The sequence below is a fragment of the Gymnoscopelus braueri genome (assembly GCF_963280865.1).
Source record: "Gymnoscopelus braueri genome assembly, chromosome: 7".
In the NCBI taxonomy this organism is placed as follows: Eukaryota; Metazoa; Chordata; class Actinopteri; order Myctophiformes; family Myctophidae; genus Gymnoscopelus; species Gymnoscopelus braueri.
Genome location: NC_137608.1, coordinates 50,771,176 through 50,793,614, shown reverse-complemented (window position 1 = coordinate 50,793,614; position 22,439 = coordinate 50,771,176). Strand labels below are relative to the sequence as shown.

At 41.9% G+C, this 22,439-nt stretch overlaps 3 protein-coding genes across 10 annotated transcripts in view; 1 reads left to right on the top strand and 2 right to left on the bottom strand.

The window, feature by feature from the left end:
- The window catches only part of LOC308089220 (H-2 class II histocompatibility antigen, E-S beta chain-like), an 88,471-nt gene that overhangs the window by 14,424 nt on the left and 51,608 nt on the right, over positions 1-22,439 (top strand). For 2 of the 8 annotated variants that reach the window (XM_080433811.1, XM_080433810.1), the window contains one exon: positions 249-1,657. The exons of 4 other annotated variants lie outside the window; for them this stretch is intronic. The gene's annotated coding sequence lies outside the window, so the exon portion shown is untranslated. Of the gene's footprint in view, positions 1-248; positions 1,658-22,439 lie in introns of those variants that run through there. 2 more of the 8 variants (XR_013933481.1, XR_013933480.1) reach the window with 2 other exon arrangements.
- On the bottom strand, positions 6,810-10,985 carry LOC308089322 (extracellular matrix organizing protein FRAS1-like). Its single transcript, XM_080433987.1, has 4 exons — positions 10,851-10,985; positions 9,771-9,917; positions 8,346-8,738; positions 6,810-7,862 (listed from the first exon to the last, which is right to left on the bottom strand). Exons 2-4 carry the CDS (start codon positions 9,843-9,845, stop codon positions 7,629-7,631), a joined length of 702 nt encoding a protein of 233 aa, XP_080290113.1. The 5' UTR covers positions 9,846-9,917; positions 10,851-10,985; the 3' UTR covers positions 6,810-7,628.
- Positions 10,858-14,417, bottom strand: LOC308089323 (uncharacterized protein C9orf85-like). Its single transcript, XM_080433988.1, has 4 exons — positions 14,256-14,417; positions 12,852-12,958; positions 11,842-11,955; positions 10,858-11,056 (listed from the first exon to the last, which is right to left on the bottom strand). Exons 1-4 carry the CDS (start codon positions 14,355-14,357, stop codon positions 10,996-10,998), a joined length of 384 nt encoding a protein of 127 aa, XP_080290114.1. The 5' UTR covers positions 14,358-14,417; the 3' UTR covers positions 10,858-10,995.

Sequence of the window (22,439 nt, the reverse complement as noted above, 5' to 3'; positions counted from 1 at the left end):
CTTAACCTTACTAATAACATGATCTAGGTTCTATGATCTATGATCATGATCTATCAACCATTTATAGCATAGTTTTAAATCATTAAATCATTAACCATTAACACACATTTAACAAGTTATGAATAACACATTAACTAATAATTTGGGAATGATTAATTTACTATTATAAGGGAAGGTTATTCTAAAGTGTTAACATGTTCACACAATTAATACATTCTGATTCTTTTTGGTTTCTTTTCTTTTCACAGAACACCTGGGTGTGTTTTCAGAGAAGCAGAGAGTCAGCGATGATCCCTGGTGGAGAGAGGAGGAAATACATGTGTGTCCATTCAGCTTTTAAATACTCATAACAGCAGCACAATGATGACATCATCAACCTTTTTCACTAATGAGTTCTTTAAACAATTAAAAATGCTAATTGGCTAGCTAAAGCTAATGATAATTACTGTCTTTTCCCGGTGTTTCGCCCAGGTTTTGAGGTGAGGTTAAGGTTAGGGTTAAGGTTAGGTTTATAGACATAGTTTATGTGAGGTTAAAGGTCAGGGTTTAAGCGCCACCTGGGCGACACACCAAAGGAAGAGGGAGTCCCAATTAGTGTGGGCGGTTCATCAAATTACTTTGTATAGTTTCTGTCGTCAGAAAACACAAACATAATATTTCAGTTCTACACTATATTGAAACATTAAATAAATGATTACACACACAATCAGAGTTCTTCATAACATATATAATATTAATATCCATCTGAATGGAAGTCAGTCAACCATGTTTGTGAAAAAGGTTTTATTATTTTATAATTGACCATAAGTCATTTATTATTATGTAATCATTTATAATGTGTGATAATTAATGTGTTACGATCATCATGACATCACTATTTCCCTGTGATGGGTGGACCTGATCCCCTAGGGTGGTCTGAGATGATGGGTGGACATGGTGCTCTAGGGTGGTCTGAGGTGATGGGTGGACCTGGTCCTCTAGGGTGGTCTGAGGTGATGGGTGGACATGGTGCTCTAGGGTGGTCTGAGGTGATGGGTGGACCTGGTCCTCTAGGGTGGTCTGAGGTGATGTGTGGACCTGGTCCTCTAGGGTGGTCTGAGGTGATGTGTGGACCTAAACCCTCTAGGGTGGTCTGAGGTGATGTGTGGACCTAAACCCTCTAGGGTGGTCTGAGGTGATGGGTGGACCTGGTCCTCTAGGGTGGTCTGAGGTGATGTGTGGACCTAAACCCTCTAGGGTGGTCTGAGGTGATGGGTGGACCTGGTCCTCTAGGGTGGTCTGAGGTGATGTGTGGACCTAAACCCTCTAGGGTGGTCTGAGGTGATGGGTGGACCTGGTCCTCTAGGGTGGTCTGAGGTGATGTGTGGACCTAAACCCTCTAGGGTGGTCTGAGGTGATGGGTGGACCTGGTCCTCGAGGGTGGTCTGAGGTGATGGGTGGACCTGGTCCTCTAGGGTGGTCTGAGGTGATGTGTGGACCTAAACCCTCTAGGATGGTCTGAGGTGATTATTTATCTTTCCGTTTTTCAGCTCCACTGTTGTGTTTCTATCCGTTTCTTCCCCCCTGGGATCTGGGCCCCTGATCATGAATGGTTTAAAGTTCAGATGTTAGATTTTGGCTTTAATTTGCTTGGTTTGAATGGAATGTCACAATATCAATAAAGGAATGAGAAAACATAATTGTGCCTCATGTTCTCTTACATTTCACTGCAGGTGGGTTGCCAATTTCAGCCAATCAAGAGAGAGTGCCCATTCACAATATAGAGCTATTTAACACTGTTACTGAACAAACACTCTATAGTAATGATTACTATCACAATATGGAGCTATTTAACACTGTTACTGAACAAATACTCTATAACGATGATTACTATCACAGTATAGAGCTATTTAACACTGTTACTGAATAAATACTCTATAACAATGATTACTATCACAATATAGAGCTATTTAACACTGTTACTGAATAAATACTCTATAACAATGATTACTATCACAATATAGAGCTATTTAACACTGTTACTGAATAAATACTCTATAACAATGATTACTATCACAATATAGAGCTATTTAACACGGTTACTGAACAAACACTCTATACATGTACAGGTTGTAAATGGAGAAAGTGCCAAAACCAGAAATTCTGCCATGACGCTCGTGATAGACAAGCGTCATGTGAACCATGGCTAGCTTTTTACATAAAGTCCCTCAGTTTGGCTGTTGTGATGTGACACTATTGTGAGCATGTACTGTATATCTGCTATTTTTGGTATTTTTATTTAAATTGTGAAGTAGTGTTTCTTTTCCGATAATTTGTGAAACGTTTTTGGATTTTGTTTTGGGACATTTTAGCCTATAGTAACATGTCATAAATAGGGACACCAAGTTGAAAACAGCTATAGTATGACTGGAAAATCCATAAAGTCCTTCTTCACCCACTGATGTTTGATGACTTTCAAACATTGCTTTAACTATTGATGGTTTGACCTCCTCACCCTCCATCACACAACCACATGCACACACACACACACACACACACACACACACACACACACACACACACACACACACACACACACACACACACACACACACACACACACACACACACACACACACACACACACACACACACACACACACACACACACACACACACACACACACATATATATTTGAATTTGGCAGTGGCACAAGACAATTATAACCTGGTATGAGGAAATGTGTTCTGGTATTTGAAATGATTGTAACGCCCCAGAACAGCATGCAGGTAGGTTCAATGTAAACAGGATCAGACAACCTATTATTATGAATGAAAGGAATCCAAACAGGTAAACTCCATGCACATTCCAGACGAGCAAGGATAAAGGTCAACATATCTTCTATGTCTCAGGGCAAAATACAAACCTTAAAAACAATCAAAACCGCCAAGGGACGGCAACTGGTTTTGATTCGGTTTCGACCCTTTTGAGACGGACACTATGATTGATTGTGTGTGTGTGTGTGTGTGTGTGTGTGTGTGTGTGTGTGTGTGTGTGTGTGTGTGTGTGTGTGTGTGTGTGTGTGTGTGTGTGTGTGTGTGAGAGAGAGAGAGAGAGAAAGAGATAGAGAGAGAAAGAGAGAGACAGGCAGAGAGAGACAAGAGACAGAGAGAGAGAGAGAGTTTTTCAACGATATGACGTGCAGCTTTCTGTTTGTTGATTTTGTTGGAGTAGCTTTTTAAATGTGTGCACCCCCCCTCCCTGTGCTTTTAATAACTATGCTGCTGACTATGTTATGGTGCTGACTATTCAGAATTTGTCAAAATAAATTCACGATTCTTAAGAATTCAGATCTGCTTTTTAGGATTTGAACTCAGGAACTTTGGACCTCACTACCCTGTGTATACAGTATGTTACAGGTAGATTGGCATTCCAGGTAGATTGGAAAATAAGCGCTTGTTTTCACCGCCCGTCCGCCCCCCAGGCAATTCTGTAGAACCAACGCCAGAGGGCAATGCAAGCCACACATAAGTCCCACACCACACACGCACGCATGCACACGCGCACAAACGAGCACGCACACACGCATACGCGCACAAGCACGCGCGGGCACACACACCCGCGAACAAGGGGGCGAGCCTGAGGAGGCGGGGCTGGCGGGCTATGTTAGTGCAGTGAGTGGCAGTTGGGGCAAACCATACCGGGGCAAACGCAGTCCCCACAACATCATTTACGATTCTGTGCCTATCGGTACATAACTCGGACGGCGCTTAGTCGACTAGGAGACCATCGGCCGGTCGTCGCGGGCACTCGCGCCTGGAGGCGCTCGGGCGCGACTCCTTGGCCTCAAGGTCTCCTGAGTCGGCGCGCCTCCGTCATGGTCCAAAACTATACTTCATCGGCGAAAAAAATAGTCCGCGGTTGTTTGAAAAAGTAATGTCCCGAGCAGGAGTCAAACCCAGACTCCCAGTGATAGTGGATGGGGAGTCCAATGATTATCGAAGTGCGCCACTGAGGCCAGTATGTATGTATATTCATGTTGTCGTTGTGGTCGTCCTCGCATCGCAGCCCCGCCCCGAGCCTAAAAACAAGCGCTCCACTTCCAATCTACCTGGAATGCCAATCTACCTGTGACATATAAACTCTCTTATCTAAATAAACCAAAACATTATAAAGAAAAACAACAACCAACAACAGCAATGGGTAAAACCTGCAGGTAAAAAAGGACACGTTTTTTTTTTTTTTTTTTTTACTAAAAAAAAAAAAGGCACCAAATACAGGCATCATACCGATGATAGCATTGTAGTTAATTTTCACAAAATGATTGCACCAAAAATATACTGTTATATCCCAGACTTCCCATTCCCATGTCCCTTGATAGGCACGCCGTTCAGTCAGTGGTGAGAGAGAGAGAGAGAGAGAGAGAGAGAGAGAGAGAGAGAGAGAAAGATGAAGTCAAAGTGCAGGACATTCAGTGCTGTGGGATGCTAGATGTCATGCTGCAGCTCTCTTGAACCACACGCTAATGTAAAAGCAACATTAGCATTATCCTTGACAGACAATGGGTAAGAACAGTAGATGAGCCGTACATAGTATGTAATGAAGGCTAACATAATAGAATATAATACAAAAGACAAATGTTTTTTTTCTTTCAGCCACAAGAGTGATGAACTGGTGCTGAACTTGTGTATATATACAAAGATAGGAACAAATCTAACGTGTCTTTTTGGCAGAATGAAGGCATACAGTAGTCACACATCTTAGAAAATAATTAACATATTGATAAAAAATAAGCTTTCTCTTTAGAGTCGTTGTAAGGCTAATGCCTAATTTATGCTTCGTCGCATGAAGGTGTCCCGTGCCGGAAATAGCAGAGCTGCAAACAAGCAAACATCACGATGCGTTGTGAGCTTGTTGAAGCCGATATTTTTGGCCTGGGACACGGTTGCAAAGCCATTATAGTTTTAAAAAATAGTTTGGCTTTAATTATTATACAAAGCACAGCTAATAAAATGGAAGATAGATTTCATATCCACCCAAAGATACTGGGCTTATGTATGAAATAAATTGACAAAGACTAAAACTTTTAGGTTTTGTAAACACAATTCTAGTTTGGGTTATATGGGTAGATTTAGTTAACTATAATAACCTTGCACCATTGTATGACTATGAATAAATTAGGCTTAAACATTCTATGTTAAGAGTGGGATGGGGTCTCAACCCCTACACAGAGATGTGTTCAAAGTGCACACTGCATTTCTGGTGTAGCGTTTTGGTGAAGTTATTGATCAAAAGGGAAATCTTTACACGGTTGAAAATACAAAATAAAAAACACTGGGTGAAATGTGTGGACTTTTAAAAGTCATGAAGAAGAAATACTGCATGGCACTTAATATTGGCAGCTGTTTAGGAAAACAACATGATTGCTCGCACATCGTTAACAATATCGGTCCAGAACAAATTAAGGCTTGAAGTATACATTTGTGAAACATAAATGTGAGGGAAGGATAAACGGAAGATATGACGTAATTGCACTTGAATAGATATCATTTGTAATATATATATCAATCCTTTCCTTGGCCTCGGGCAAAACCAATACTCTGTGGGGTGCTATAATACTTTCATAGTGGTCATGTTATGCCTCATGTAAACTCTGTTGCATGACAGTGTCGCTTGTTAACTCTTAGGTCTGTTGTCGGCAAGCGAGAGCATCGTGCGTGGGAGTCTAACCTCGCTGTCGGTCAGAAAACTTGTATCTCTGTATTTCAACATTTTAGAATTTCAAATCAATGGCTACTTCATCGTTCAAGAGTGTCACACAAAAAATTGCGAAAATAGCCAATCTACAGTATAAGCTCACAACGCTTCACAACGCTTGTAGATCGGCTAGTTTCACCATTTACGAAAACATTTGAATGTGAAAGTGAACGTCTATTTGCGGGGTTTTATGAATGTTTAACCAATAAAAAGTATTAACAAGAGCTTGAGACTAATTCGTAACCATTGGAACAACACAGGTTCTTTTTCTTTCCGTTTCCTGAAAAGTAACGGTTTTGGACGTACAAGGTTTCCACCTGACGGCAACGATAAATTGAGCTTTACAGTATTGACATTTAAGCAGTGAAATAACATGGTGAACAATGGACAGTGTCTGAGCTACCTGTCCTTAGACGTGACGGACCATTCAAATGGAAAATACAAAAAAAGCAACTTTGATGTCATCGCTGCTGGGCATAAACCTTGTAATTCATATTTAATCTTTTAATGTTTTTTTTGTAAATTAACGCCCTACTTCTTCGTATGACAGTGTAGTGCAAAAGTAGCGAAAATAGCCAATCTGCAAGTGTAGATTTTCACCTACAATGTCATGCCCAAAATATAGACAGGCCACGTTGAAAGTGTTTAAGTCTGTGTGTGGTAAGAGCTTGTGACTAAATGATAACTACACCAGATCCATTGGAACACATGTTCTTTTTTTCTTCATGTCCTGAAAATTAACTGTTTTGGATTTACACCCGACAGCGACAGTATGACTCATAATTCAGTCAGATTGGACCGGTTGCTGCTGTTGTTTGTTGGTGTTGTTGTTCTTGTTGTTGTTGTGGCTGATGTTCTGACAGTCAAGTGGGTGTGTGGGTTCCTGAGGTAGCCCAGTTGTGAAATGATTTCAACGCTGCATAGCTGGCTGCACATCACATGCCGTTATTCCCTTTTCCCCCTTTAGACTGAGTATAAAAATACATTAAAACAACATCTCATTCCGTAAGTACAAACTTTCTTTTACAAAATACCTTTCATTTAAAAAAGAAAAAATGTAGATTTTTCTTTCTCTCTCCAACGTCCTGGCCAGTGTGGAGACATGAAGTACAGTAGTAGTAGAGTGGCGTGTATGCTATTCCCAAGACGAAACCACAAAGAAACCATGCCCCGCATCGCTGCGATCAACACGGAGGGAGCGCTTATTTTGGTTCACGTGATAACCTGTCGACCGCTTCGCGCGCCTCACTGCGCCTCGAGGCCTTGCTGTCACCATGACTTGCTTGTGATTTAAGAAGTCCCTCATCTGTTGTAAAACCTTGCACACATGGGGCCATGTTCCACAGAAAGCTTTTTCTGAGTTGCCAGCGCCTTTCTGCCGTGCATTTCTATGGTAAATACACGCTGGAGTGCTGCTCTGCCCCACGGCCCAGCATCGGGTTTCAGCGCTCAGGACATCCAGCGTTTCTTGCCGGAGCACTCTGGGCAGAAAATAGTTCAACTTTTGGGATACGAGCGCAGCTCATCAATGTCTCTTTCCTATGCAGACGGTTGGAGAGACACGCACACAATCATTGTGCAGAGGCGTCTCGCTCAGCGCCATCTATGGACATGATATCCAAAGCGCTCTGTCGCTCAAAAAAACACTTTCTGTGGACACGGCCCCTAACACAGGATGTTGAGTGACACAAAACAAGCACCCCCCCCCCCCCTCCCTCGCAAAAAAAAAGGCTTGGTAATGACATACACACAGCAGAGTTGGGCGTCGGGGGCGGGGCTCCTGGCTTACAGGGAGGGTGCTACGGAATCAGGGGGCAGGGCTCCTGGCGTAGTGGGAGGGGCTACGGGCTCAGGGGGCGGGGCTTCTGGATTAGTGGGTAGGGTTCCGGGCTCAGACCTCAGTACCGTCATGGAGGTTGTTGTGAAGTTTGACCTCCAGGTTGACCTGCTTGACCTTGGTCCTGCCGCTGTTGACCTTGCCGTTGGACGTGGCGGTATTGTCCTCTCGGGTGCGGTTGAACACGTTGACGTTCCTCACCGTGCAGTGCTTGGTGCTGAAGTTCTTCTCCACGCACTTGTCCAGACACACCTCCACCTTGGTGTTCAGCGGGTACTCCTCGTAAACCTGGGGCAGTGGAGGAAAGTAACACAGTACGTTTACTCACATCCCTGCCAATGACGGAGATCTCCGTCTTTTCAACAAAAAAACCTAGGAATTATCCTAGGACCCTGAAAGAAGGAATGGACGGATGTGACGTCATCCCAAAAAAATTACACTACCGTCCACTCCTTCTTTATGAGTTTTAGAAAAACACTCTGTTCCCTTTTTTTCTCTTTTTTTTGGTGAAAACGGCTGTTATTCAACAGCCGACCGGAACAAAATGGCCGACCGCGGTTAAAAAATATTTTCTCTGGTGGACAGACCAGACCCTCCCCCACCCCCCAGACAGTGGGGGGTGGGGGAGGGGGCACTTGGTGCCGCGCTATGAGCTTGTAGATCTGCTATTTTTGAAATAGCCAAAGTATAAAATAATGGCTGAAATCTAAAAGGACAGATGCTTTCCCGGTCTGAAGGGGTTAATGGGTTGCTGTAAAAACCACCACTGACCTTGGGAGCCTTCTTCTTGTCCATGGCCTTGCAGCGTCGGAAGGCGAAGCAGGACGCCAGCAGGACGAGGACCAGCAGCGTGAGCGCGGCCACCCCCCCGCCCACCGAGCTGCCCAGGTGGGGGTTGAAGGTGGCGGCGGCGGCCGGGGCCTCCAGGCGCAGCGTCTTCATGTTGGTGCCGTTCTTCACCTGGTCGCCCTCGTTGTCGTAGATGAGCGACTCGTCCAGGGTGAGGCGCCCGCTGCGGTCCACCAGGTCGCGCCGGGCCCGCTGCTGGCGCTGGTGGTGGCGGCCCAGCTCGTAGGTGAGCGAGCGCTGGATCCTGGGGCTGGAGCGCGACTCGGGGCCGATCACGTAGATCACCTGCAGGTACCACTGGTGGCCCGCCTCCACCTGGCCGTCGCAAACCGGAATCAAACGTTATTGTCACGTCACGGGTTTACAGGTTTAAAGAAGTGGATGAAATGAGTTTTTTGTCGTTTTCAGGAGGAGAAAAAGAAAATCTAAGATATCTACATATTTACACATATGATCCAGCTGGAACAGTATATATGTCACAGGGAAATTGGCATTCCAGGGAAATTGGAAAAGGAGCGCTTGTTTTTACCACCCACCCAGGCAATTCTGTATAACCAACACTAGAGGGCAATGAATGCAAGCGTGTGAATGAATGAATGCAAAACTATCCAGTGTCCACGACGACACACATGTGTGCGTGTGTACGTGTGCACGCGCACACATGTGTGTCCACGTCGTGGACACTGGATAGTAACCGTAGACTGTAACCCATGAAAACATATATTCTCCCCCTATCGGTTCGGTTCCGTGCCTAAAAGCGAGCGCTCCTCTTTCAATTTCCCTGGAATGCCAATTTCCCTGTGACATATATACTGTTCCAGCTGGATCATGGTATGTGTATATCACGGTGCACCACGGCCTCTTTTTGAACATTACACCTGGCATCCCTATTTTGGGCAAATTGGTCAAAATCTCTAATGAAACACATAGAACTTAAGCAGTTAAGAAAATGTCCCCCCTCTGTTTTATTTTATTTTATCATTTTACAAATGGAACCCTCCCTATCTGTGATTGACCTAATGTATATACATGTACATTAGGTCAATCACACTCGTTTTCGCTGGCACTGGGGTGACACTATAACACTTTTACTCTGGCACTTAAAGAGTTATAGGAATTTGTGTGTATAATTGAGTTATTTGTCATATCTGCCCCGTGCAATTTGTTATTACAAAACCTAAAAGGCAAACAGAAATACAATTTGTATTCATTATGTTCCAGTGTTCAATGCCATAAACACAATTAAATTGATGAATCGCAAATATTTGTGAGACAATTAATCATCAACTTAGATTTTGTAACCGTGACAACCCTAGGTAACAGTGACTGGCTGAGCAACACATTTACCTTGTAGAGGGCGTCGACCTTCATGGTGAAACCATCCACGACAGGCATGGGCGCCATGGACTGCAGCTCAGGCATGTCAGAGGAGAAGTGAGCCTCAAAGGGAACGTCATGGAAGTATCTGTCACACACGTCTGGCTGTTTGCGATCCTGTGGAAGGAATCAGAGGACGACTAAATACTCGGAATGTTCCAAATCTAGCATACTATTCTATACACTAATAATATACTAGTATTGGTAAGAAGGAAAAAAAAAGCAGGTGCGCTTCCTCTAGATGCCTTTTTTGTTTAGGCAGTGGGTGCTCAGCTATAAATATAACTTCAATTAAATACCACCCAAGTGGAAAAAGCGGCACTCCAAAATAAAGGACGCAGGCCTGGCTCAGATACGCATTCTCATTTATTGGGAACGCTTACGTGTTTCGGCCTCAGTCTTCCTCAGAGCAGATTTAAAAAATAAAATAAAATATCTGCTCTGAAGAAGGCTGAGGCTGAAAGGCCTAAGCGTTCCCAATAAATGAGAATGTGTATCTGAGCAAGTCTTGCATCCTTTATTTTGGAGTGCCGCTTTTTCCACTATACTAGTATTATCAGTCAAATATAAATCATATACACAGGGTTGTATTGGCTGGGGGTGGAAGGGGGTTGGAAAATCCATGCCTCATATCCGCCCTCTGGCCATTCATGTTTTATCCCTGCTTCTGTACAGATACATGCATTCCTTTTGGGAAATGTAGACTGTCTGATATGTTTATTTATGTTTGATAACATCACAATCCACCATTTTTGTTAAAAATGGATGTTAACCATAGTCACAATTATTACATAATCACCTAATCGCAATTATTTGAGATAATTGCAATTATTTTGCATAATCGTCATAATCGTTTCTATGTTGAAAAATCTTCATACATTTTCAAACATTTTCCAAAAATAGTTCATCTACAAGCTTACAACCTGATGTCCCTATTTTGGCCAAATAGTAGATTGAATGCTATTTATTGTAGAACAAAGTCTATGGCTTTTCTTTTCTACAAACTGATCCCTGTATACAGTCTAATAAAAACAATCATGTTGTTTTTACCAGCAGGAGGAAGCGATGTTTGAGGTGTTTGTTGGGCTGTATGCAGCCGTACTGAGGTCCTTCATTGTACAGGGTCCCTGTGGGATCAAAGAAGGGCACATATCCATCTCTGCCCGTGCAAAGATAGACCTTCTCCAACTGCAGCTTATACGCTGCATTCAGGTTCTGCTCCGGGTTCCACAACACCCTGCCATACAGCGTCTGACCTGCAGGGGGAAGCAGAGAGAGGAGAGAGGAGAGAGGAGAGAGGAGAGAGAGGAGAGAGGAGAGAGGAGAGGAGAGAGAGAGAGAGAGAGAGAGAGAGAGATGGTGACTGAAGGTCACATGTCAAATGTGACATGGAGAAAGCATGTTCATAGTTAGCCCCATCTGCGACCTTAAGCCATTCAAACCGGGAACACATCTGTGTCATTTTTAGATTTCTTTGGCTATTCAAAAACAACAGATTTACAAGCTCATAGAGCTATGAGCTTGTAGATCTGATTTATTTTGGAAAAATCATGACAATTTGTGCAAATCTTTGAATATATATATAACATTTTGAACTCAAACTTTGCTTCCGGAGATTCTACAAATGTCTTCTGAATCCTCACAGTTTTTTGAAAAAAATTATCAATGGATCTCAACCTTTTTCATGTCAAGGACCCCCAAAATGTATGTGGCCGTGGACCCCCATCTCAAAACATGTTGTTCCAGGGACCAGGGATAAAATGTCATGTTAAAAAATATATATATTCAATGATTTGCAAAAATGTTCAAGATTTTTTAATAGCCAAAGAAATCTAAAATTTCCATTCAAGGATTAAACAGATGCTAGGTTCATTTTCTACCTGGTGTCCTATGGTTTCAACGTACAGACTGTTATTTTTGATAGTATATCGTTTGCATTCTATGTGTGTGATTTCCTTGCTTAATATCGTTAAGTCACTGTGGATTAAGAGCGTCTGCTAAATGCTTGAATTGTAAAGTGTAAATAGCAGAGGCCACTCACGGAATGACGATGTCTTCTTTCTTGCCACATTTGGCGCACAGGTCCAGCTGCAGGGAGCAGGGCTTACAGATCACATGGTACGCGTCCTTCACCGTCTTCTGACAACATTTCACACTGAAACGAGAAGAAGACAAACCATCATCACCCCATATGAGAATAACACACCACCACCACCTCACAGCACTGAAATGAGAAAACACGCCGCCACCAGGAAGCCACTAATGAGCTTGTAGATCTGCTAATTTTGGAAAAATCTTGAAAATATGTGCAAATCTTTGAATATATATATTTCAAAGTGAACATTTGTAACTCAAATCTTTGCTTCTGGGGGGTCCCTGGAAAAAACATTTTGAGATGGGGGGGGTCCGCAGCCAAATCTAAAAAAAAATTCTAAATCCTAACAGTGTGTTTCTATATCAGTGGTGCTCCAACTTTTCCATGTCAAGGACCCCCAAAATGATATGTATTTGGCTGCGGACCACCATCTCAAAACATGTTGTTCCAGGGACCCCCAGAAGCACAGATCGGAGTTAAAAATGTTCACTTTAAAACATATATTCATGGATTTGCACAAATTTTCCATGATTTTTCAACAAATAGCAGATCCACAAGCTTATTGCACGGCACCCTGTGCCACGCTATGAGCTTGTAGACACAGCACGTGTGTCATTTTTAGATTTATATGGCTATTCAAAAATAGCAGATATACAAGCTCATAGCTACAAGCTTGTAGATCTGCTATTTTAGAACAGTCTTGAAAATGTGTGCAAATATTTGAATTAATACATTTTAAAGCGAACATTTGTAACTCAAATCTTTGCTTCTGGGCGTCCCTGGAACTACATATTTTACTACAGATGTTGGCTTTAAAAAAAATATTCAAAGATTTTCACAAATTTCCCAAATCTTTCAAAAATAGCAGATCTACAAGCTCATAGCGCGGCACTCGGTGCCGCGCTATGAGCTTGTATATCTGCTTAATATCTGCTTAATGTATTAACGTTACTCACCATTTCTTAGCCTGTGTCAGAGGCTTGTATTTGCTGTACTTGACCTTCCATTCCAGAACCTCTTTACAACGCTGACACAGTCCATCGTGGATCTTAGCGTTGGCGTTCTAAACAACGGACGACAAATGAGCAGCGAGTTATGTGTGATGTAGGAGATGGATTTCATGACAACTTTTGTCTGCATTCAGATTCAGATTCACATGTTACGTTTGTTTGCTATTGAATACACACAGTGAGTATGATAATAATAAATAATATCTAAAATGTATATAGTGCTTTTCTAAGAACCCAAAGTGCCCAATCCTCCAGTTACCCCTTAGGCTACTTACTGTACGTACTTATTATGTTTAGACAGACAGACAGACATTTAGATGGAGAAATAGATAGACAGACAGACAGGCAGACAGTCGAGTCATACAGATAGATTTATACAAACAGAAAAACAGACACACACACACACAGAGACAGACAGACAGACAGACAGACAGACAGACAGACAGACAGACACACAGAGACAGACAGACAGACAGACAGACAGATACCTGTCTTACCTTCACAGTAACAGTAGCTCCATACAGACAGACAGACAGACAGACAGACAGACAGGTAGCTGTCTTACCTTCACAGTAACAGCAGCTCCATACAGACAGACAGACAGACAGACAGACAGACAGGTAGCTGTCTTACCTTCACAGTAACAGTAGCTCCATACAGACAGACAGACAGACAGACAGACAGACAGGTAGCTGTCTTACCTTCACAGTAACAGTAGCTCCATACAGACAGACAGACAGGTAGCTGTCTTACCTTCACAGTAACAGTAGCTCATACAGACAGACAGACAGACAGGTACCTGTCTTACCTTCACAGTAACAGTAGCTCCATACAGACAGACAGACAGACAGACAGACAGACAGACAGAAAGTCAGACAGACAGACAGACAGACAGGTAGCTGTCTTACCTTCACAGTAACAGTAGCTCCATACAGACAGACAGACAGACAGACAGACAGACAGACAGACAGGTACCTGTCTTACCTTCACAGTAACAGTAGCTCCATACAGACAGACAGACAGACAGACAGACAGACAGACAGACAGAAAGTCAGACAGACAGACAGACAGACAGGTAGCTGTCTTACCTTCACAGTAACAGTAGCTCATACAGACAGACAGACAGACAGACAGACAGAAAGTCAGACAGACAGACAGACAGACAGACAGGTAGCTGTCTTACCTTCACAGTAACAGTAGCTCATACAGACAGACAGACAGACAGACAGACAGAAAGTCAGACAGACAGACAGACAGACAGACAGACAGACAGACAGACAGGTAGCTGTCTTACCTTCACAGTAACAGTAGCTCCATACAGACAGACAGACAGACAGGTAGCTGTCTTACCTTCACAGTAACAGTAGCTCCATACTTGTCGTTCCTGTAGCCCACAGAGTTCTGGTGTTTCTGTCCACGAGACCGAGACACGTTTCCTTTCTGAGAACTCATTATATTATTATATTATCTGTGTTTTAACTGAATTATAAGGGTTTTAAACCACACTGTGATGTGTAATATAGTGAAAACACAGTTTAATTATATAGTTGTCAACACACCAGCAGTGCCACGCTGGTCGCCGCCATGACACTTTTCTTGAAGCTGAATTGTGCTTCGTCGCACGACGGTGCGGCCCGTCGAAAACAGCAGATCTGCAAGCCCACCATGCGCCGCGTCCACAACGCTCTGTGGGCTTGTAGATCTGCTGCTCCTGATGTTTACTTTGACACAAGACGTCACGTGACCCGGAAGAACATCGCCTCACTCGGGTTCACGCGTGTGACGTCATCATCAGAGTTAAAGTCCAACTCTTATTTATTATTATCATGAAGAGCAGAAGAATCTGTGATGAATATATATTATATTATATTATATTATATTACCTATTTGTTTTATTTTTTTATGTTATGTTTCCAGTATTATAATTGCATGAAAAAATAAATAAGTATAATAATAATAATAATAATAATAATAATAATAATAATAATAATAATAATAATAATGATAATATATATATATATATATATATATATATATATATATATATATATATATATATATAGTTTTCATGTTGCATTTGTAATCACTTGAGATCAGATAGATCGAAACTGGCCTGAAAAAACATAAATCAGACCACAAATGTTTAATTCCATAGAAAGGAGGTGTCATTCACTGTGTCGTTTTTCCTTTTTCTCCTTCGAACATACTGTGTTTGTTTTTGTTGATGATGTATTATTGTGTTATCTTTATGCTATGCTGATAAATTGAATACATATAGGACCACAAGGACTTTTTTTGTGTTATCATTTTTAGCCATAAATGTCTGACTGCACCACATGCTGTTTACAGTTCTATGTATCAATCAATAAAAAAAAAGGAAGAAACATTATGAATTGACAATTAGAACAAGAAAAACAAGAGATGATGTAATTTATTTGAAAACGTTGTTGCAAGCCAAGGAATAGCTATTTTTCAATTCAATTCAATTTTATTAAAGTGTCAAATCACAACAAGTTGTCTCAAGACACTTTACATGTAGAGAAGAGACCCGACAGACCCACCCTGAGCAAGCAATTTTGCGAAAAACTCCCTCTTAAAGGGGAATTTTGGACTAAAGTTTTCTTACCTTTTCTATGACGTTATGATATCTTAGGATGAATGGTACAGTAGAAAAATTTCATAACTCCACCCCTGAGCCGCCACAGCTTAAAAGGTGCGCGGATAGGCCTTAGGTTAGATCACATATTTTAATAGCTTTTTTTTCCTTTTTTTTTTGTGAGATCTGACGTTCATAGTGACAGAACACTGTCCAAAAAAAAAAAAAAAAAACAGAAGTCTCGCTATAGACGAGATTGAAATCTCGAGATTTCAATGTATATGTATACTATCCACCACTATCCACCACTGATTAACGCCCTATAATAGAGCACCGAAGTCCTGACGTCACTCGTTCATCCCCAGGTTTGCGGAAGTAATTTCTCTATGGAGAATAACATTGGGTCATCTTAGAATCGTCTCATATAAGAATTGTGGTCCAAAAATAAACACCGCGTGTCGGCGTTATTGTCAGGGAGGAGGTTCTGTATCGTTTATGATAGTTAGTCACTTATATTTGATACAGTCTGTTTCTGGCGAAAATGTAACTAATTCGGCGGAAGTAACATTAGCGTTTTCTCACCGTCAGTTGATGCTTCATATCCATAAGAGTCAACCCGCCGGGGTCATGTGTTTATTTTTGGAACACAGTTCTTATTTGACGCGATATTCAATACGTCTATGGGATTCAGAATGGGGGTGGAAAACTGCAAACCAGGTAGACAAACAAAGGATGTGTAAATGACGTCAGACTTCGGCGGTCTATTGATCATACCACAGCGTCCCACAAAAGCATCAAAAGTAGCAGTATTTCGAGCTTGTAGATCTGCTACCGTTGTTATTTATTTAGGATGAGTGCTCATAGGATGAGTGCTCATAGGCGGGTAGGAGTAGGCACTGAACTCCCCGACTGCTCCTGTGGAGCTGCTCAGTGGCCAACAACAGTATAAGATATGGTATGTGTGTGTGTGTGTGTCTGTCTGTCTGTCTGTCTGTCTGTCTGTCTGTCTGTCTGTCTGTCTGTCTGTCTGTCTGTCTGTCTGTCTGTCTGTCTGTCTGTCTGTCTGTCTGTCTGTCTGTCTGTCTGTCTGTCTGTCTGTCTGTGTGTGTGTGTGTGTGTGTGTGTGTGTGTGTGTGTGTGTGTGTGTGTGTGTGTGTGTGTGTGCGTGCGTGCGTGCGTGCGTGCGTGCGTGCGTGTGTGTGTCTACTAGAGATGCGCGGATCGCGGTTTTAGCCGCGGTTGCCGCAGTTAACCGCAGTTTGGGTGGATTTGGGTCAATCAAATATAATTATTAATTCATATTGGATAAACCGCGGGTGAAATAATGCGGGAATTAAATTAATGATATCAATCTATAGGCCTATAATAGCTTTTAAAAAGCACTAAATTTCACCGTGTGTGCGTTTGTAGTATTTTAATATTACGTCATTTTACACCAGGCACAAAATAGCCGCTCACGACATGTTGCTTTGCTGGCAGCCAGTGTTGCCAGGTTGCGAGAGAAATAAGTAGCCAGGTCTATGAAAACAAGCCCAAAACAAATGCCAAACAAGCCCAAAAGTCGCAACACAGAGCATTGTTTTTGCCTTGTGTTTTGATTTCACTTTTTCTTTCTTTTTCTGTAAAGCACTTTGAGCTGCATTTATGTCATGAAAGGTGCTATATAAATAAAGTTTATTATATTAAAAGTCGCTTATAAAAGCTTATAAAAAGCCGACATGGCAACAAAGTGGTTGAAAGCGAAAGTAACTTAATGAAGACGTGCGCTTGTTGTTACCATGGTTGTGGATTGTATACAGTCACTGCATCGCGACAGTGGTGAGTAACACTGTTTATAAGAAAACTAACGTCAGGAAAATAACAATTATTTGGTGCGGTTGGTGCGGATCTATAAATAGGATGATATAAGTACCGCGGGTGGATGGCGGATGGATAATGAACTTGTTAACGCGGATTTGGGTGACAAAATAACCCATCCGCGCATCTCTAGTGTCTACCATGCAGGGCATTGCTGAAAATGAGCATGTGTGCTCAGCTATGTTTACCCTGGGTAAATAAATAATAATTAAAAAAACAGCTCCCATAAAATCAGTAATGTTGTAACACTGGAGCAAAGCCTTATTTTTTTCTTTAAAAAAAAGAGATTTATAAAACTCTGTGGGATTTATAACGTTAATCTCACCTCATTTAACAACACACATACAATAGAAATGAAAAATGAATCAGAAAAATCTAAAGCAAACATAAATTGTTTGGCAACAATAAGGTACTGTAAATAAACCAAACAATGTAAATGCAAACTCACTCACCAATAGTAATCCACAGCCCACAAACACTGTGCTTGACTTTCAGCGACATACACTCACTGTGGAGTCCTGGTTCCCACCTCTTTATACCAGTGTTGCCAGGTCTGCTTATTATAAGCAACTTTGGGCTTCATTTTCTGTAAAGTTGCTTGTAAATATTGGTAGTTGCGGGTTGCGTTTTCTTTGGGGCTTGTTTCTAAAGTGTACCGGTAGACTAGATGCTTATTTGGGCTTGTTTCCAAATTCTTCTCAATATAAAAATGTTTCCACCAAATGTATGTGTATTTGTCCACAGACCCTCACCTGAAATGATACTTTGAGCGAGGGACCCCAGTACCATTTTTTTTCCCCCCTCAAAATCTTTTGAAAATACTGTAGCCAATCTACAAGCTCATAACCAATCTACAAGTTGTGAGCTTGTAGATCGGCTATTTTCAAATAGCAGATTTATATATAGGTTTGAAGTGCTCATGTGGCCTATAGTCTCTTCTTTTGGGCTTGTTTTCATAGACCTGGTTGCTTATGTCTCTCGCAAAATCTGGCAACACTGTTTTATACTTATTTACTAGTGGGTGTGACAAAGGGGCTGTGCATGGAGTTCATATGGCCATGATACTGACCATGATGATACTGACCATGATACTGACCTTGATAATGACATGATACTGACCATGATACTGACATGATACTGACCATGATGATAATGACATGATACTGACCATGATACTGACCATGATACTGACCATGATACTGACCATGATACTGACATGATACTGACCATGATGATAATGACATGATACTGACCATGATACTGACATGATACTGACCATGATACTGACATGATACTGACCATGATGATAATGACATGATACTGACCATGATAATGACATGATACTGACCATGATACTGACATGATACTGACCATGATACTGACATGATACTGGCCATGATGATAATGACATGATACTGACCATGATACTGACATGATACTGACCATGATACTGACATGATACTGACCATGATACTGACATGATACTGACCATGATAATGACATGATAATGACATGATACTGACCATGATAATGACATGATACTGACCATGATAATGGACATGATACTGACCATGATACTGACATGATACTGACCATGATACTGACATGATACTGACCATGATAATGACATGATACTGACCATGATACTGATCATGATAATGACATGATACTGACCTTGATAATGACATGATACTGACCTTGATAATGACATGATACTGACCATGATAATGACATGATACTGACCATGATAATGACATGATAATGACATGATAATGACATGATACTGACATGATGACGTCTTCTGATGAAGTATTGCTGGCTGAGGTCAGAAGTCCACGGAAGGCCTGGTTCATGTCAGCCTGGTTCAGTACGGAGCTGTTGAAGCCCAGACCACTGAAGAGCTGCTGGTGGGTTTGGCCCTGGGCCCCTACAGACAAGGCTGCCAGGGCCAGGGTGATACTGGAGGGTGAGAAGAAGACGTTCTTGCCTTGGTGGTCCGTCTGAGCGGCCAGATGCCTGTACAGGTTGAAGGCAAAACCTTTGTTTGCTGATGTCACCATGGAAAGGCTGTTTGCAGCGTGGTTATCTTCATAACCTGAAGGTAATGGGTTCAATAGGTGAAAAAAGAGCAAAAAACAGAGGGTGGACATTTACTTAAGCACTTAAACCCTAAACTTCGTCCTCTTATGACAAATAGCTAAATTAGCTGATCTACAAGCTCACAAGACTTTAGCTTGTACTGTAGATATATTCTTTGCACATTTGACCAAAGTAGGGATGCCAGGGTTTAATGTGGTTAACATACACATACATCTTTTTATTAAATTGTGATATTATCATTATCGTTGCTGTCCGGCAGAAACCAGCTAACTCCATTTTGACGCTTTTGCATTTTTTCTCCATAAATCAGGGCCATTGAACCACCTTTACGTCTGTGTGTTGGTAAAAAAAAAATATTGAACCAATGAAAAATAAACCAGCTAACTCAACCGGAGTTAGCTGGTTTTGCTGACTCCAGGCTCCACCCCCTTTTGACCTCCAACCTCATTGTGAGCTTGGAGGTCCATTCAGCTGTTCTTATCAATGATGAACAAAACCTCCTAACTCCATTTCTTGGGCGGTGAAACCGCCCCTATAAGTGAGATTTGGAAAAATGTACAAATATCTTGCGCTGTGATCTGGGCCCAGGAAATTTTGTACAATTATCCTGCGCTGTGATTGGCCAATCACAGTCTATTCAGGACTGTGATTGGCCAGTGTCACATGACACATGTGCATAGCCCTATACAAGAAACCATAACTTGAAAAAAAACATAAATTTGTTTTTTTCAAGTTATGGCTCTGTTACCTTGATGTCCTCCTGCATGATCTGTCAAGACAGATTCTTTCTGATGGGTTTCCCCTTTGTGTCCTTTATGGCGATCAGTGTTCATTTTGACAGTAAATTCTGATTTAGTCTTAGTTTTAGTCTTTTGAATAACACACCATTTAGTTTTAGTCCCATTTCAGTCTTCTGAAATTGGTTAGTCTTTGTAGAGGTGGATGGCAATGAATTAGATTAGTGAACATATTCTGAATTCCCAAAAAGAGGACACCTCAAGCATGCACACGCGCCCGTTCGCCAATTGACGCCCCTGGTAGTCTTGTCCTTTAAGTGATAGAAGCTTCTAGATCATGTGACAACAAACTGCCTGTCTGTAGGCCTATCCCCCGACTAAGGATTTGTATAGTCGGATCTAATTGGCGACTAATTGCCAATAGTCGACTGGCAGTCGACTACTGCAACACCAAAAAAAAAAAAAAAAAACGATTGAGATTGGCAGTCGAATCAGTCTGATTCGACTGCCAATCTCTCAGTCAAATCATGCATATAATATGTTATGCAATAGAGGAACATTCCATTTGGGCTGTAGGGGTGCTTAGTGTCTGATTTAACATAATACTATTGGTTTCTCCAAATAAATCATGATGTATATCCTATTTTTGGCAAACTATTAGTTAATTAATATCTCTCAGTCAAATAATTAAAATAATAATATTTTTTTTATATATATTTTATAATTCGACTAAGAGATTGGCAGTCAACTCAGACTAATTAGTCGACTATTCGACTACTAGAGGTCAGGCCTCTGTCTGTCTCTGTCTCTCTCTCTCTCTCTCTCTCTCTCTCTCTCTCTCTCTCTCTCTCTCTCTCTCTCTCTCTCTATCTCTCTCGCTCTCTCTCTCTCGCTCTCTCTCTCTATCTCAGGTTGTTCATGTCATAATGTCTCTCTCTAGTAACTGGTAATGTTTAATAAAATAATTCTGATTGGCTGCAGTGCTGAGTGAATCAGGAAGTGAAATTAACGTTTTGGGGAGTTTCTAGTGAGAAGCTTCAACCACACACACACACACACACACACACACACACACACACACACACACACACACACACACACACACACACACACACACACACACACACACACACACACACACACACACACACACACACACACACACACACACACACACACACACACAGTTTGCTGATTTCAACAAAACTAATTCACAGTAAATGTGTTTCCACTGCAAGACAAAAACCTCTTAATACTGATGACTGTTTAATTTCATAATTATGTAACAACTCAACTCAACTAAAACTGTTTTTATAGAACATTTAACCAAAGTGCTGTAAAGACAAAAACAATACAATTAAATAAACACAAACAAAACATTAATTTAGCACCAGTCAGTGAAAACATACTGAAGGCCAGGGAAAATAAATTAGTCTTTAATAGAGATTTAAAAGTAACAATGGACTGAACAGCTCTGATGTGTACGGGATAAACTGTTCCAGAGCCTGGGGGGGGGGGGGGGGGGGGGGGGGGGGGGGGGGGCTTGAAGACCTGGTCACCTCTGGTTTTTAGCCTGTTCACCTCTGTTTTTTAGCCTGTTCACCTCTGTTTTTAGCCTGGTCACCTCTGGTTTATAACCTGGTCACCTCTGGTTTTTAGCCTGGTCACCTCTGGTTTTTAGCCTGGTCACCTATGGTTTTTAACCCTGTCACCTCTGGTTTTTAGCCTGGTCACCTCTGGTTTTTAGCCTGGTCACCTCTGGTTTTTAGCCTGGTCACCTCTGGTTTTTAACCCTGTCACCTCTGGTTTTTAGCCTGGTCACCTCTGGTTTTTAGCCTGGTCACCTCTGGTTTTTAACCTGGGTCACCTCTGGTTTTTAGCCTGGTCACCTCTGGTTTTTAGGCCTGGTCACCTCTGGTTTTAGCCTGGTCACCTCTGGTTTTTAACCTGGTCACCTCTGGTTTTTAGCCTGGTCACCTCTGGTTTTTAGCCTGGTCACCTCTGGTTTTTAGCCTGGTCACCTCTGGTTTTTTAGCCTGGTTCACCTCTGGTTTACCTGGTCACCTCTGGTGTTTAGCCTGGTCAACCTTCTGGTTTACCTGGTCACCTCTGGTTTTTAGCCTGGTCACCTCTGGGTTTTAACCTGGTCACCTCTGGGTTTCAGTAGGTTTAGGTGCAGATTTGACTTGTGTGCTTCATCACGATCATCAAGCTTGCATACAAGAAGGCGCTGCTCACCCGACG